Source organism: Lepidothrix coronata, unplaced genomic scaffold (assembly GCF_001604755.1).
Source record: "Lepidothrix coronata isolate B3197 unplaced genomic scaffold, Lepidothrix_coronata-1.0 Scaffold26, whole genome shotgun sequence".
Taxonomy (NCBI): domain Eukaryota; kingdom Metazoa; phylum Chordata; class Aves; order Passeriformes; family Pipridae; genus Lepidothrix; species Lepidothrix coronata.
In genome coordinates, this window is record NW_016690206.1 from 6,812,569 (window position 1) to 6,830,455 (window position 17,887).

The 17,887-nt window shown below is 41.4% G+C and overlaps 1 protein-coding gene and 1 long non-coding RNA gene across 5 annotated transcripts in view; one reads left to right on the forward strand and one right to left on the reverse strand.

Annotated features, from left to right (window-relative positions):
• The window catches only part of CDH20 (cadherin 20), a 123,622-nt gene extending 106,434 nt beyond the window's left edge, over positions 1 to 17,188 (forward strand). For all 4 annotated transcript variants that reach the window (XM_017809399.1, XM_017809400.1, XM_017809401.1 and 1 more), the window contains 5 exons: positions 2,155 to 2,291; positions 4,790 to 4,911; positions 6,796 to 6,913; positions 13,934 to 14,185; positions 15,619 to 17,188. In XM_017809399.1, the coding sequence (XP_017664888.1) occupies positions 2,155 to 2,291; positions 4,790 to 4,911; positions 6,796 to 6,913; positions 13,934 to 14,185; positions 15,619 to 16,118 (1,129 nt within the window). In that variant the 3' untranslated portion in view covers positions 16,119 to 17,188. The remainder of the gene's footprint in view (positions 1 to 2,154; positions 2,292 to 4,789; positions 4,912 to 6,795; positions 6,914 to 13,933; positions 14,186 to 15,618) is intronic.
• Positions 5,134 to 5,557, reverse strand: LOC108494634. Its single transcript, XR_001873924.1, has 2 exons — positions 5,480 to 5,557; positions 5,134 to 5,236 (listed from the first exon to the last, which is right to left on the reverse strand). It is a non-coding gene; the product is annotated as an uncharacterized LOC108494634 (long non-coding RNA).
• Positions 17,189 to 17,887: the final 699 nt, after the last annotated feature.

A 17,887-nucleotide genomic window follows, 5' to 3' on the forward strand; every position in this document is an offset into this window, starting at 1 on the left:
AGCAGCAGGGCTTCTGCACACATGACGATTCCTAAGCAGGCAGCCATCGGAGACAATGAATGCCTGCCTTCTTGCTCCTTGCCTCAACTTTTATATCTGATCTGACGCCATATGGTATGGAATATCATTCTGGTCAGTTTGGGTCAGCTGGCCTACTTGGGTCCACTCCCAGGATCTTGCCCTCAACTGAGGAAGGAATGTTACACTGTTGGTGTTGTGCTCAGCAGTAGCTAAAACACCGGTGTGTTATCAACACCCTTCTAGCTGCCAATGCAAAGCACAGCACTGCGAGGGCTACTGTGGGGAAATGAACTCCAGCTCAGTCAGACCCAGTATACAATGTTTTTGTCTTGCTCTGCCTTCACCTTGAACAGGGCAAGGCAAGATAAGAAAAACAATAATCCCAGATACATACTTTGTTGCATAAGCTGAATTCCATCTGAAATTAAAACTGTGATCTGGTCATTTTTTCAAGGCCTGAGAAGTCAAGACATATTTCAGAAGGGCTCACTAAAACACAGAACTCTCAAATCCTCATTTTCTCAGCAACCAGTACCTGGCTCTCACATTGTGAAATTCTGGTGGCTGGAAATATTCCATGATTGTTGTTAAATGATTCAGGAAGATTATCTAAATAGTACAGGGGAAACAAGTGTGCAGGAGCAGGTACTAATTACAAGAGAACCTAGGTGGAGAATTCAGAAAAAGACTCCACCTGTGCCTCTTGACACCGATGATTAATTCCACACCACTAATCACAAGGCCCTATTCAATTTCAGATACTTGTTGGCCTTAAACTGTCAGAGGGAAATTCTTTTTATAGCCCTCATACAAGAATAATTATTATAGCAAAATACAGGAACACTCGTACTTATTTCCCAAATAAATCAAATGCCTGAGAAATCTCTTTATTTAAGAAGAGATGGGAAGGACTGGGAAGGAAAGGGATGCAAACCAGCCATCCCTCCCTCTTTGATTTTTCTAAAAAAGAGTGTAAAAGAATTTGCCAACAACATATCTCAGTAGTATTTTATATCCCAGTTTAGTAAGTCCTTGTATAGTAAGTACCTATATAAAGACCAGACTGGCATGCTTGTTTCGGTGAAAGCATTCATACTGAAAGGAGAAAATTCAGAAGAATGATCCCTGTTCATCATCTGTTACTATTAAAGCTTTCAATTCCCATTAACTTTGATGAAACAATCAACAAAAAGGACACTAAGTCTGGGCTCTATTTTAGACTGTGACAATTACCTAGGCACATGTGTGGCTTTTGTCAAAGGATCCCTTACCATGCTAACAGTTATCTAGGAAGGCAACTCATACAAACTGCTGTTAAGAGCAAGTTGATGCATATGAAGGGTACTGAGCATTTTACACACCCTGCAAAACCATCCCTATGACTGAGTACAGCAGTGATATCTGTCAATCAGCTGCCTCCCTGTCCAGGTTTTCTGGCCTGCAGGTAGCACCACAATCCCCCATTCACCAGTGCAAGAAGCTTGTTCCCAGCACTCAACTGACATGATAACGGGCAGGCAGGTTTGGTAAATATGATGAATCAACCTCACAGATGGAGCTGTTTTTCTGACTGGATGATATGAGAAAGCCACTCATCATCCCCCTTGTGCTAACACAGCTCAATCAGTAGGATGCTCCAGGATGCAGGTGGAGTTTATTCCCTTGAAAGAGGAGAGAATACAGAAGTACAAGGAAGGGAACAGTTCCTTCTCATCAGCCTAGGTGCTCAGAGAACGAGCTGATGTGAAGTCATTTTCATCCTGTCTGAATCGTGCTTAAGAAATGGGTATAATTATTTTGCTCAGAAAAAGAAATCACACTCCTCACTGGCAGATTTTCTCTGCAAAGCAGATGTTCCTGTGCTAAGCTGTGCTTTGCTTTAGGGCTTCTTCCTCTAAATCTTGTTGTCTTCCATCTCCATTCAAATAGTACTCTCCATTAAATGCCATTAGCCACATGAACTCCTAGTTTTTCCAGCATCTTACTGTACAAGTCAAAGGAGCACATAACTAAGTTATGGAAGAGTGTGGATCTGCTGTGTATGACAGTATTACCCTTGCTGGACAGCTTTTTTGGCTGTAACAAACAGTTTTCACAAGGATTGCATAATATTTTTAATATGTACTCTTGCAGATACTCGATTGACAGGAGCAGTGATCCAGGGCGGTTCTTTTATGTCGACATTACATCAGGAGCACTGATGACTGCAAGACCTCTTGACCGGGAGGATATTTCTTGGCACAACATCACTGTGCTGGCCATGGAGCTGAGTAAGGATAATACAGACTGTACATAGATTAAAGAGTTACAATAGACAAAGCAGGCTGAGAGACCTGAATTCAGCAGTTCACATATTGTTATGCACTGAGTGGGAAGCCGTATTAACTGAATTATTCCTCTGACATCAACAAATGAATACTGCATTTTATTTAATTTTTTTTATTTATTTTTTATGCTCGTTTTCACAGGGTGGTGGGAGGCATAGAGGATGGCAATTAAATGCATAGTCCTTTTTCAAATCATTAGTATTCCAGGGATTTATTTAAAAGTCTTCCTGATGTGTTTCTGGCAGAGTCTTATCAATTCAGAAGGGCTAGGCAGCTAAAGCAGACACTGCAAAGGCTGCACAACTGCTAGAGCTACCAATTGTACCTGGGAGGATTGAGTGGTGCAGGGACTGGTAGGCAGCAATGATGCTACACTGCTAGATCAGTAGTTGAAATCTGCTCTGGTTCAGCAGCAAGTAAATGACATTGCCATCTGCTTACTACATAAATAATTTGGGCCAGAATGCTTTGGGATCTTCAAGTATGCTGAACTCATTATGCTTTTTGGGTTTTACAATGTGCTAAAATTCAGCCCAGGATTCATTTGTGCCAGGTATTTTTCAAGGCTATGAGAACAAGGAGATGCTCAGCATTTCATGGAGTCAGTATGAAAAATTTAGCTGAGTTTGAAATACTCACAGATGTGAACTTCATAAAGGAGCCTGGGATATATAAGGAAATAAAAAGTTCACCCAGTCTTCATCTGAAATCTCTTTGGTTCACGTAGCTTTTGCTCAGGATCTCAGTTCATCTACTGAGGAGCAGCAGCTTTTTAGCAGCTTGCTGCCGATAGCTGATTGCATCTGATAGAGGTCCCTGCACATCCAGGCTGTGCCAGAGGTGGTGGGGCAGTTTGAGAGCAACAAACTTTCAAGAAGCTTGCCCAAAATGAAGTCAGCCAACTTGGAAAGCAGAGGGAATATTTCACAAGAGTTGGGGTGACTCTGCCACATATTTGCAGACTGTTCCGGAACATGGTGCCTTTCTGTGCCCTTTTAAGTAGTGAGAGGGGTTGGTGAGATGAGGGGATCTCACCTCCATCTATTTTGACACCACTTTTATTTTCAGACACCAATGGCCATTACTATTCCTTGTACACATGAGTCTGTAAAAGCTGCCCCTGTAGCAGCACTTGAGGGTGAGAACAATATGAAGGCACGTCTTCCTTTGATTCATCCTCCATCAATCTCCTGTCAGTTTTGCTCTGTATGTGTGCAGCACAATATTTTAATTTAGTGAATAGTTTCAAAAATGTCATAGCTGTGCATTTCTGAATATAGCTCCTAATGTTAAAGGTTAGATCAATATTACTAAGAGTGTAAATGCAGATATTCATCTGGCACAATAATGGGTGTTTTAGCAAGATATATGTATGGACATATAGGAAGCTGAAGGATTAAATTACAAATTAGAGAGAAACAATATAGTTTGAGTGTTATCTCAATGACACAATGTGACACGTTATGGAACACAGTACACTGAACATTTAAGAAAACTCTCTATCGTTTGTATGATCATATAATTTCTTGATATAAAGGGAAATACATTTGGAGATAAATGCACAAAGTGGTATGGCTACAAAGAAGATGAGAATACTAATTTTAAAGAATTTTCTGGATTTTTGCACTTTTTCTGACCTCTTCTTTTTTTTTTCTTTCTGGTTAGAGTTTAAATTTATCATTAAATAAGGGGGAGTGGAAGATGATTTGAGGCAGAAAAACAGAGTAAGAAAAACAAATTATTCTGTGGCCACCTAGTTTGGAATTTGTGAAGATATGTGAAATGATGTATTGATTTACTGGCAAAGAAAGCTAATGAACCAGTGGGACAGAAACATCACAAATGATGTCATGCAGAATGTAAAATTTTCATTGCAATTTTAAGCTTCACTGAAAGCTTTTCTGTACAATTTCATGTGTTATTACTTTTTAAACCCCTCTGTACAAAGTATCAAAGACTTGACACTGTTTTTAAGTTCAAGGAAGATAAATTCTGAGCAAAAGCATGTCTGAACTGGAGAATTGCCATTTTTAACAAGCTCTAAATAACAAGTCTGTCCTTAAAAAGAGTCCCTTCCTAATTTGTGCCACCAGTACAGAGGCTCAACGAATAGTATTGCACAGTCAAAGGCCAGTGAAAGGGGCATTGTCTAAAACTTTTGTTATAGAAATAGTTCCATAGGACTGAACCAGGTTGGAGCCTTTTACAGAATTTGTTTGTAAAAGATGGGATTAAACGGGAAGCCAGGGTAGACTGAGAGCAGCGTTTGCAACTTCACTCTGAGTCACACAATCCTCAAGTTACCACAGTTCCCAATGGGAAAATGTCATTTAATGCAAGCTAGTAGGAAAAAACCTGCTTTACCTTTTGAGCAGAGTGAGAAGCAGCCATTTCCCCTTTCCACATATTGCCTTTCTTTATATCATACCTCCTCCTTCCAGATAACCCCTCGCAGGTGGGCAGCGTCTCTGTGACAGTGAAAGTCCTGGATGTGAATGATAACGCACCAGAGTTTGCAAGATTTTATGAAGCTTTTGTTTGTGAAAATGCCAAAGCAGGCCAGGTGAGAAATGCTTGTAACACCAGGGGCTGGGAAGGGGATGTTGTTCTACATGGAAACAGCATGCCAGAAAGGGTGAGTGTTGGAAAAAAGGCTCAGCTACCCACCCATTTCATCTGAACTCTCAGCAGCAGCTGACTGTGCTTCATTCCAAAGGCAAGCATATTGCACTGGGATTACCATCATATATAGCACCTCTTTTTTCTCTCCCACACCTCCTTTTTTCTCCTACAGTAGTTTCTAGGCTCACTCTGCAATACATTTCATGGTTGCATGTATGAAGCCTTCTGCTGGATAGGCCTTCCAGCATGCAAACACCTGGTTTGTCCTGTAGCAGCATCAAAGAGAGAATTGTTATGAGAAGTGCCACAGAATCAGCCTAGACCACACGTGACAGACAAGTCTTGCTGTTAAGTGTTACAAGAGCCTTAAGCACACGTGATCTTACGGGAGCTGGACATAACATCAGCTTCAAAAGGGTGCTAAACAGAATATGTTTTGCTGTGAACTGGAGATGACAGAGAGTCAAAACAACACAAGACTTCCTATTTCACACACTGTAAACCAGCACCTTCAAGCAAGTGGCGAAGCCTCTTTACTCCTCTCCCTTCCAAAACTCCATCAAAGCCCTTGAACAAGGTCACTGGTGTCACAGACGGACATGAGCTCACCCTCACTGGACCTGGTGCAAGCTCTACTGCTGATCGTTTGTGGGGAGGTGACCTCTTGCTTCACCACCCAGGGTCCACAGTGGTGACTGGTGCCTCCTAATGCAAAGCTGACTAGTATAGTATAAACACATAGACACACCACTCATGATTTGTGACGGTTTGCTGAAGCTTCTCCCAGCTGTGTGAAGCAGAATGAAATAGCTACTCACTGCTGAAACAACTGTCATCACAACTATCATATACAGGATACTTTCATCTCACTAATTTACAGAAGTTCTTAATAATATAGGGAATGGAAATCATTGACTAGACTTTTTTCCTGGTTTTGAAGGGAGAGTGTCCTAAATAATAAACTTTCTGAGCTTATTGCTATGCACAATAATTTGGACAACTTCCTTCAGCAAAGAAAGCCAAATTCTATGCCACATTTTAAAAAGTTCCAAAATCAGTTTTAAGGTGGTGAATAAGAATTTATGGGTCTGTCATTTGCCTCTGAATCCCAAAATAACTTTCAAGTAAAAAAATCCAGGTGAAGATTTATTCCTTGTCTAAAAAGATGTCAGAATGTTTATTCAGACAGAGCTCATTGTGCTTCAAGCTGTTAGACCCACTTTACAAAGCCTTTATAGGTGAGGTGACAAATTGTTTTCTGGATTAAGCATTGTCTTACTTTCTGTAGTTTGGTTTTACTTATTGCATATGCAGAATGCCTGCATGGTTGGCTTTTCTTTCTTTTTTACTGACATTGTGGGGAGAATTTTATTGATTTAAAATTAAAAGAGTGGTAAAATAATCAACCTGACATCCTTTTCTACCTGCAAAATGAAGATGAAAATAAGTATGGGCTTTCTTACAAGCTCTCTAATGCACAATGAATCTTCTGAGAACCCTGGGCCCTCAAAAGACAAAAAGAAATGTGCAACAGAAGATAGGGATGCATGAGAGAAAACTGTCTGTTATTTGAAGCAAATTGAATATCTCCTCCTTTGTTTAAAAGGGATGTGCATGACTAGATTGCATGACCACAGCAAAAGAGATGAAGCCTGCAAGGTTTTGAGTTTCTTCGTGATTTATCTACTATACTTCTGGAAGATAATTTTATTCAAATGCTCCAGTTTCTTATATTTATACATATAAAATATGTTATCTCTTTATTCATTCATATTATGAATATTTTGTTTATCACCTGTTTCTATTTTTTTATTATATGCTGTAGCTGATCCAGACTGTGAGCGCCATCGACAGGGATGACCCACAGGAGGGTCAGCACTTCTACTACAGCCTGGCTCCAGAGGCAGCCAACAATCCTAACTTTACTCTAAGGGACAATCAAGGTAATCAGAGTGGACACAGACGGTTAGCTACTCTAATTTCTAGTGCGTGAGTTGGACTTGAGAAGCTGTGACTTACACTGCCTGATAAGACTGCCATTTCAAATAATACCAAGTGGCACCTGCTCCTTAAAGGCAGTAATAAAATGACATGTTATTTAATACACTTGAAGGTTATATGATATTTTCTTCTCTATAAATATTCTCTAGCAATAGGCCACTTTTCCTTCTTTGAGGAAATGTGCCAGTGTTTTGTGCAAATTCAGGTCTTTTGGTCAGGCTGCAGGCATCTTGGATTATCGGAGTGGAAATTTCATTCGTTCAAAAGGAGATGCTTAAAGGTATGATAGTAACTGGAACTAGGAGACGAATCTGAAGGGAATTACATTGCTCTTTTTTTGTACTCTTCATGTTTTCTCCCAGGCACAGAAAAAGGGAAAGTTCTTGTACTGTTCCATTCTTTACCCCCAAGCACTTTTTTATTTCCTCCTTGCACATCCATATTTCCCTAAGGAGAGAGGGAAGTAGGGAGGACTTGCAGAGCCTTAAGGGGGGTAACTTGATGTACAGCTAAAGGTCTGTGTAAGATGACCTAAGTAGAAATGGAAACACCACTGAGAAGACTCATGGCAAAGCACTGGAATTTGAGCATCTTAAGCAGTGGAATCTGTTTCTTTGGGGAAGATTTTGGAGCCTGCAGGAAAGCCCTGCCATAGCAGGCCTTCACATGACTCCTATTGAAAGAGGACCTCCATGGGCAGACGACGATACTGAGATCAGGTGCACACCAGCCTTCATTAGGAAGGAGGGACAACCTTAAGTGACCTGGTACAGACCTTTGCAAGTTAGTACTGAGGGGCTGGATTTCAGCAGGAGTTTAGTGTGTAAAGCACAACAAATCAGCAAGCAATTCCAGAATAAATGGGGAGAAAGACTGGCCACCTGCAGCATACGTGGCCAGCCTCCAAGCCTGCCCTTGCTCCAACACATGCCTACTTGTCACATTTACTTTCATAAGCCCCTATCTAGGCCTCTCCAGGCATATGAAAGAAAACGTAGAGGCTCAGAAAGAAGCCTATGCCTCCATTAACCATATGTGTCTTAAAACACACTACTAGCAGAATCCTGGCCCTCCTCCACAGTATGCTAGTGCTTTTTCATCCCAAAAGCATTTTTTTCTATAATCTCCCTGAAGCCTCCTCACAAAATTTCTTGCATTTTTATCCCATTCTTTCTCCCCTTGTCTCATTCCTTTTTATTTTTGAATATATTGCCAAAATAACTGAACAAATATAACACAACTATTGCTAAAGCATTTGGCAAAACAGGCTCATTTCATCCTCAAGGCATTTTTCTAAAAAAAGAAACTCACAAAATTCCCAGTGTCAGATGCACTTTTTCTGTCTAAGGCCATACTTGCAATAATTTATAGTGACAGCAATGACTGCATGGCTGTGCCTCCCACTCCCTATAAAATACCAGTTTTCCAGATATAGAGATATATATAGATATAGATATATACGTATATATCACAAGAAGCTTCGGGTACTATTGGTTATTGATTTGAAATAAAAATGTTAAGTATCAAACCACTGACTATTTGAAATATCCACATTTTGGGCACCACAATATAAAAAAAGACATGAAGCTATTATGGAATATCCAAAGGAGGGTGGTGAAGGGTCTGGAGGAGAAGCTGTATGAGGAGCAGCTGAGGTCACTTGGTTCAGCCTGGAGAAGAGGAAACTGAGGGGAGATCTCATTGGGGTGTTCATCATCCTCATGAGGGGAAGCAGTGCACTCTCATGACCAGTGGCAGGACTTGAGGAAACAGCATGAAGCTGAGTCAGGAGAGGTCTAGGTTGGATACCAAGAAAAGGTTTTTCACCTAGAGGGAGGCTAAGCACTGGAACAGGCTCCCCAGGGAAGTGGTCACAGCATCAAGCCTGTCTGAGTTCAAGAAGTGTTTGGACAATGCTCTCAGGCACGTGGTGTAACTATTGCGGTGTCCAGCACAGGGCCAGGAGTTGGACTCAGTGATCCTGATGAGTACCTTCCAACTCAGCATATTCTATGACGCTATGATTCTATGATTCTGTGATTCTATGATTAAGGATTAATTTACTCCCTCAGCAATTTGGAGTGCAGTAGTCATTTTAGTAACAGTAATTTATGCTTATATTTTCATCTAGTGGCCACTAAGAACTATATAAATCATATAACTTAGGCACAAATGGGGTAGCTATACTGTATGTCACAGGGTGACAAGTAACAGAACCCACTTTGCTACTCACAGCCTATGCACATAAAATGAGGCAGAAACACTTCCCTGGCTGTGGGAAGGCACTGTTAAAATTAGCAATTGTGCTGATTACTTGGTTGTCCAATAGAGCAGTAAGAGAAACTGCAAGACATGTAGCCTTCTTGGCAACAATTAAAACCTTGATTTTTACTGAGCAGCACATAGATCACAGTTTGCATTCTGATGAACTGTTTTAAGTATTTCTTTGGTCCTCGTAATTTTAGTCTCTGAGAACTTTTTCAGTCTATTCATTCTCTGCATATCCTCAGCAGACAGAGAAATCCTATTGTTCTCCTTTATAGACGGGAATCTGGGGCAAGGAGAAATTAAGCTACTTACATGCCTGGTTCCCTTTGAGTTCAGTAAAATCAGTGAGAGATACACATGTTAAGTAGCTGCAATGATCTGGGCACAAGTGGCTTCCCAAGGCCATATAGGATATATAGGATGAAGCAGGGAATTGAGCTGGAGTCTCCCATCTCCAGTTTCTGCTGTAGGGCACTGGCAAGCCATCTTCCCCCACTTCTAAGTCCAGCTGAGACTGTGTTGGGAAAAAGTCAGAAAAAGAGGCTTGCTGTAAGAACGGGATGAACAACAAATAAGCTTACTGCATTTCCAAATTAAACTCTGAACTGATCTTTTGTTGAACCTTAACCACTGCCCTCCACCTTTTGGAACCAGGAACTGTTGAAGACATTTAAGTGGGTGCAGGATCAACATTGGTGTCATACCACCACCAGGCCTGTCATTAGGAGCCTCTGGCAGTCCTCTGCATTGCAATTAAATTTGTCCAAGGAGAATGTTAAGCTATTTCTTCCTTCCCTAAAACTGTGGTCTACCTCCCACTTTGGCAGAGTGCAAAAACACTGAGCTGAAAATACTAGACCAAAAGTGTGACTCTTTCCTGAAACCAGTGGTGTCCATAATGTCTGCTTCCTTGTTCTCTTTATCTCACTCCTGGTGAAATATTTCTTTATATTATTCCTAGCTCTTCATAATCATTACAATCAGTTTTTCAAGACTAATGGAATTTTTGGGCTAATCATCCCCAATTCTCCTGCAAACACATACAGAATGAAACCAAGCCTTTCCAGTGAGAGGAGTCGTGGTTAGCTCTGATCCTGAGGTTTGGACCTACACATTGCTTGATTCCCCTGACCTCTCCAGGGAGGTACATCACTTCCAGTGGGGCAGAAAACCGCAGGAAGATGGTGCTCCGTGGCGTGTTCTCACAACCACATGAAGACACCAGCCTGCATGCCCATGGGAAGTTCAGTTTTCACCTCCTGATCATACAAATGTGGGACCTGCCATGCTGCAATCTTCAACATCTCTGTTCAGTGTCGTAGCTAAGTCCTACCATCCAGCCCCGTCAGCCAAAGATTCTGTGTTGGAAGCTGTGATGAAAAATATTGTTCATTCTTGTCATGCCTGCTTTTATTTTTTTTTTAATATTATGGGGCTTTCATGTGCTCACGAGCCTTCTTCTCTTGATGGCTGGGGCTTAGCAGATATCAAATTTGGAATAAAATTGTGTATTCCAGTTTCTGCCATGCTGCATCACATTCCAGCATGTCCTTCGCACTGCACTAGCATGTCAAATCACATTGGCTTTTGATGAGTTACACAACAAGTTTTGGCACCAATATATTTCAGTTGCAGAGTAACAGGTAGAACAATTCTTTAGGGGTTATTTGGATGCCTGCCTAGTACAAAGCAAAACAAAACAAAAGAGCCAAAATGTAATGCTGAGAGTCACAAAGAGAATTTTATCACCAAGAACATTTAAGACCTGGGTGAAATGGTCGCACATCCCAGCAGAAGGTATATATAGATATATATCTTTTAAAGTTAGATTATAGAAACTTGGTTTTGGCCTGAAAAAAAAGAATAACTAAAAACAGTTGAGATCTCTCACTAGATGATTTTGCACAGCTTCAGTCAAGTTCACTGCCTGTGACTTCTTTTACAGGCAAAGTATGACCAGCTCAGAATAATGAAGTCTTTTTCCCTCACAAAGAACAGTTTCACATAAAATGAAGATTTACTGTCACACGAATAGAATTTGTGAGTTCCATTGTAAGTGAATTTAAAGGGAGTGAGTCTTTCACCCAGGAAAGAGAAAAGCAACCAAATTACTACAGTTAAGATGATTCAAATATTTTCATTGACATAGCATAAATGCAGGCAGCTTGTCATTTTCTGCCCTTTGAGTTGCTTTTTCTCATGCTAAAACTGGCCCAGTGATGAAAACATGGTATTAATAGCTGGGGAGCACATACTAAAGGGCACATGAACAGCCTGAGGGAGAGAAAGCACTTGTCTGTGCCCCAGGAGAGAAGAGGGAAATGTTTGCAGGAGGAAAGGGCTCCTGTCCACAGCACACCCTTTGCCCAGAAACCATGGGAGGCACAGGGTACTGCTTTATGCTGGGTTTTGGGACACATTCCTGAATCATAGGATCATTTATGTTGGAAAAGACCTCCAAGATCAGAGTCCAACTGTTAAACCTGACACTGCCAAATCTAACACTAAAGTGCCCTAAGTGCCCCATCTACACGTCTTTTAAATATCTCCAGGGATGATGTCTCGACCACTTCCATGGGCAACCTTTTCCAATGCCTGACCACCTATTCAGCAAAGAAATTTTTCCTATTACCCAACCTAAACCTCCGCTGGTGAACTTGAGGCCATTTCCTCTTGTCCTATCGCTCGTTACTGAGGCAGAGAGACCTATTGATGTCTGTCCATACCCACTGCACATACTCAGAGCTGCATGGCATATCGAAGGTGAAATCAGTAAACAGTAACACATAATCAGTTTTAAGCAACTTTGGGATTTCTTCTTGCACCTGATGATCTTTCCTCAAAGTTCCAGCTCTTGGGATTGCATGATTTAATGAGACACTACAGATCACTATATATTCTCATACAGACATGCAAGCACACTTCAGAATTTTACACTTTCATAGTAAAAGCTTGAAATGTCATTGATGTGTAAGCAAAAAAGACCTTGAGATTCCTCTTAAAAATATGTCACAAATTCAATCTAATATCGCAAACTGTGGAACCCAACATCTCCATGCTTATGTGTGCCAGTACTATCTGACGCCATAAGATTTTCAGCACAATTAAAGCATAATTTAAGTCTAGCAGACAAGTCTAGCAAGTCTAGTTTGAGTTTGCATATATTCCTTAGTTGGCTGTATATAGCACTCCTGATTTCACTCCTAAAAGCCATCAAATTATTTCTAGTGTTCAGGTAAATGTAGATAATATAGCTGAATTTATCTGCATGTAACCTGAGTTTCTGCTCTGAAAAAAAAATCACCCAAGATTTAAATTTTAGCAGTGAATGGACAGAGAAATAATAAGGAAATGGAACACTCCCACGTTGATATTTTAGGTTTTTTCACAGTCTACTCGTCATCAGGTTTCTTGCCATTTCCAAGCAGTCGTCCCATTGTGCTAATCCATTTGGGAACAGCTGATCAACATCCTGCATTTCAAGCATAAAAAATGTACATTGGTAAGAACCTGGAGATGCAGATGGCCAGACTCTGTGACCTCTTATGAACCAATGAAACAGGAAACAAAACTAAGTAGTAAAAGAAACTGCATGAAGGTCATCTCCCAAAAATGCCACACATCACTGCACAGGGTCAGGGCTTGCAGGTCTGCCAAATAGGAAAAGTACCTGTGTTCCCCATTCATCTTTGCTGGCCCAAGATGTGCAGACATGTTTGTAAGAAAGGACAATTTTCATGCAGGTTCCTTTAGACTCCCTGGTGAGCCAGATCACATTGGAGACATTCAGTCTTGGGCTTTCCAGAAGTCTCTGAGGTCAAAAATCTTGAAAGTCAGCACTGACAATATCAACACTCATCTCCAAAGATTTTGGCTAGGTATTCATGAGCTGAGAATTGAGAGCAACTTCCTGAATCCACTTGCTTTCTGATTAGGAAACTTGGTCCACAGCCTGAAGAATTTGGGGAAGGAGGTAGACAGGAATTCAAATGCCACTGGGAAATTTTGACATTTTATAAAGTATGTTGAATATGGAGGAAAAAGCCCCAGAGTTAGGAATTTCCCGTGAAATGACCAACAGCAACTGGCTGTTAGGTCACTCTGTTACTATTTTTTTCAGCAGCATCATTTTGATTCCTTTTGATTTAAGTTCTGATAAAAAACAGGCAGTTACACTAAATGAATCAGAATAGTCAAATCAAGGCAGAATAATTCTGACAATGATGACACAAAGCATTCTGACTTTTTTCAATGTCAGAAGTACTAATGAAATTGCATGTATTTGACTGAAAAAATGTTTAGTTGCAAATTTTCAACTCACTGCTGCTTTAGGATAGCAAGCTGGGTTTTTTTTTCCTTTGTCTCCTTGTTGCCTCAAGCAGATAACCATACCATGTATCAAAAAACATAAAGAGTACCGTAACATGTCCACAAGGGTTATATGCCAGCATCTCCAAAATGGTGGCAGCATCCAAGTGTGAGGCCTAGAAAAGCTGCTGAGCATGAACAAACAGGGACAAGTTGCCTTCAACTGTTCATTTCTGTCTTGCCTTCTGAAAACTCTTTTAGCTAAATCTGAAGAGACAAGAAAAAATGGGTGTGGGTCTGGGGCTGATTTTTTTTAATCTTTATTCTCTGCTGAATGTATTTGCTCTGCATATCAGCTATTGTCTCTGTTTATTTTCTGCCCTCAGACAATACAGCATGGATTTTGACAAGGCGCTCTGGCTTCAGACAACACGAGCAAAACACCTTTTACCTGCCCATCCTGATCAGCGACAACGGCCGCCCTGTGCTGAGCAGCACATGCACGCTGACCGTGCACGTGTGCAGCTGCGATGATGAGGGCATGGTGATGTCCTGCAATGCGGAAGCCTATGTCCTCCCTGTCAGCCTCAGCAGAGGGGCGCTCATTGCCATCCTTGCCTGCATCTTTGTCCTGTTAGGTAAAGCCTTGGCTTCTTCTTGCTGGGGGACAAACTTTTCAGCTCTGCCCAGGGTGTCACTGACCTACTGAAGGTGTAGGACACAGATACACACACACATCTATGTATGTGTGTTTATGTAGATGCACACATACCTAAAGGGCCAAATCAAGGACCAGCTGCATATGGCTTCAGACTTTGGGCTGTAGGAATGGGGGAAAACTATGGCCTGCAAATATTTCTTCCAGATGCCCAAAGTGCTAGGGTGTCTGGCATGCCCATGCTTTCCTGCAAATGGTATGACAGGAGGAAGTACTGGCAGCTGTGGCTGGGAACAGGTTACTTTCTCATCCTCAGCAGTTTCTGATCATATGGTCCCAAAGGAAACAGGAGTGGTAAGCCCAGTTCCATTTCTTGTCTTCTTTCAAGAGATGTCCCCACCTCCATCGTTTTTCCTTGAGACACTTCATTTAAATGGTGGCTGTGCTGCAATAAAGGGTCTGAGCATCTTTCCTGAGTTCTGTCTCCACAATTAAAATTCATCCTTTCCTTGCCCAGACCTTCTATATCCCCTGTTAGCTGTTGGTATCAAAAGAACTTCAGTTCTCTCAAGTCATGAGATATTAGTTCAAAACACACATTATCTGAAATTTCAGGGGACCCAGTTTGAGGAGCAGTGAAGTAAGATACAGAGAAAATTCTTTTAAAGTACCTCAGTTCTGGTTCTTCAAAGGATCCTAGATACCTCAGTTCAAAATTTTAGTATTCAAAGTCTTTGCTGAGTTCTAGCTCTGGAAGTACAGTCACAAAGTGATGGCACATTTTCAATAGCAAAGGGCTCCAGTGCCTGTATATCCACTTCTCCCCATGTTAAGAAGCACGGAGAGGATGAGGAGCACCAGCACTGCAGCACTGCAGGAGGCTTGCAGATAAACAAAAAATTCTTTGGAGCAGACTAAGGGGCTAGGTCTGCATTTTGCTGTGTAGGCAGACATATCACCATGGTGCCTTAGCACCATCCATCTCTGTCACATGCAGTGGCCAGCCCAAGAGGCATCTCCAAAGCAAGCTACAAAAAACCCAGCCACACAGCAGAAAAAAAATATCTCTGGAACTGTGTGCCACTACAGATAAACTGTTACTGATCTCTGACATGGCTAGCTTAAAAGTGGCTCAAGTATCACTACAGTGCATTGCAAACTTATCCATGTCCTAAGTGTCACCAAGAGTTAAGAATTTAGGTGCAAAAAGGAACAAATTAGCAGGACCTCAAACTATTAATTTTGACTCTGGGATGGGAGATTTCTACACTCCTCAACTTGCAAACATCATAGCTCTTTAAATCCAAGGGGTGGTTGGGCTTTCCAAGGGGAAAATAGGGCAACAGAGAGTCTGAAGTGCTGGCAAGATCTGCCTCCTTGCTGACAGCCCCATGTCTTGCTTGCCTCCTGCAGTGTTGGTGCTCCTCATCCTCTCCATGCGGCGCCAGCGGAAACAGCCATACATCATTGACGAGGAAGAGAACATCCATGAGAACATCGTCAGGTATGATGACGAGGGTGGCGGGGAGGAGGACACAGAGGCCTTTGATATTGCTGCCATGTGGAATCCACGGGAGGCTCAGCTGGTGGTGAAAAACCGGCAGGACATGCTCCCTGAAATAGAGAGCCTCTCCCGATACGTGCCTCAGGCGTGTGTCATGGACAACAACGTCCACAACTACGTGCTTGCCAAGCTGTATGAAGCCGACATGGACCTGTGGGCGCCTCCCTTCGACTCCCTCCAGACATACATGTTTGAAGGGAATGGCTCGGTGGCAGAGTCACTCAGCTCCTTACAGTCGGTGACGACAGACTCAGACCAGAGCTACGACTATCTGACGGACTGGGGGCCGCGCTTCAAAAAGCTGGCTGAGATGTACGGTGCCACAGACAGCAGCGGGGCTCTGTGGTAACAGATAAGGAATGGCAGAGGGCTTTCCACGTGAAATGGTGTCCAGTTCGGTCCATTCTCATCAGATGCTTCCATGGACATGGGTAAGGCCTCCTAAAAAAATAGCAATACGGTGCTTGGATGAGAACGGGAAGAAAGGTGCGAATGAAGGTCTCTCTGGATCAGCTTTACTCAGTTAAATTAAGTCACATTTTTGAAACTATGAGAACCAGAAGAAAGAAATTTTTTCCTGGATTTTACTGCAAAATTGGAGAGCTCCACACCTGGAATATAATGACATTACTCTCTCTCTCTCATCCTTTCTCTCCCCCTTGTACATGGCAGCTTACTAAGCTCTATACATCTGGGTTCAAAGATCTGTAAACTCCAACTGTAATCTTCAACTCACTGAGAAATTGCCACCACAAAAAAGTTGTTCCCCATTGGTTATATTTTCCCCATTAAAAAGGAAAAAAAAATTGCTTGCTAACAAGAGAAAAAAAAATTCCACAAAGCAGAAAATTGAAACTGCAGTCTCAGAGGGTTCCTTGTAAACTAAACCTCCTCTCTCTGTTGCTAACAGAGTCCTTTTTTAATCCTTTAGAAACAAGGCTGAGGTTGGGTCTTTTTTCCCTCGTGACTGAGAGGGTTGGGGAAGAGGCTTTGAGTTTCTGCTCTAATTTAATGGCTGATCTGTGAGTCGTTGGCATTAACACTAATCCATCTCCTACCAAGTTTGCGTAAATTTATTCCTGGCTCTTTAAAACCATGACTCTGCTAAACTGCTCAGAACAAAACCAGAAAATCTGCCTCTTTTGCACTGTAGATGTCTCTTCCATGTGCCAAATGTGAAGATTAGATTTTACCAATGAAAGCCAAATAAATTTTAAAATAAAAAAAAACTATATTTGGTAACTACATGGGTTAGATGGGCTTTCCTAATCTGTGTGAGGTCAATCCAAGGGATGTTTACATACTGTAGATAACCTACTTGAACAAATGCAGTATTATAGACCAATAAATGGATGTAAGAAAATTACATGTAAAAATTTTGTATATTTGTTAATTTTGGTAATAAATATGATGTACTGCATACAGTACAGTACCTTAGCACCTCTTTTAATAAAAGTTAAACAGAAAGGAAAGTCTGATGACAATTTATTGAGTAGTTTGCACACAGTTAGTGTTTATTTGTGGCTTTACATGCCTTGAGCATCAAGAAAAAATGGTTCATCAGCATCGTGTCAAGGAAACTAGTCTTCAGTTTACAGAATCAAGCAGATTGTCTGCTTCTTTTATCATTGTTCACTTGGACATTGCCCTTAGCAATGAACCAACCTAAGTACAGCCCACCAGACTAGTTAGTTTTCTACTCCAATCATGCTGAAGCCAAAAGAAAATCTTGGCTGATTTTTTTGAAACATTATGGCTGGGGCATTGATAAATTTGGAAACCAGTTACACAGCCTTGACACAGTGTCATGCGTTAAGAGACATGAAAGACTGTAAGATGAAATAGCCATTTATGACCATTCTTACTCTGAAATCAAAGTTTTGTGCCTGGATCTTATCTTTTGTTTTTGTTTGTGTGTGTAAACAAGAAGAGCTAGGGAAATGACACTAACACAGATTTCATGGCAAGTGGCAAAGGGCTTCTGAAAGCAGAACAGTCTGCAATGAAATTGCAGGTTTCTTTCTAGCTAAGGAATCTCTCTACCTCAAATTGCCCAAAGAGACACGCAGACATAACCACCCAGTTAACCACACTTTTACCATGGGCATACCATGCTCC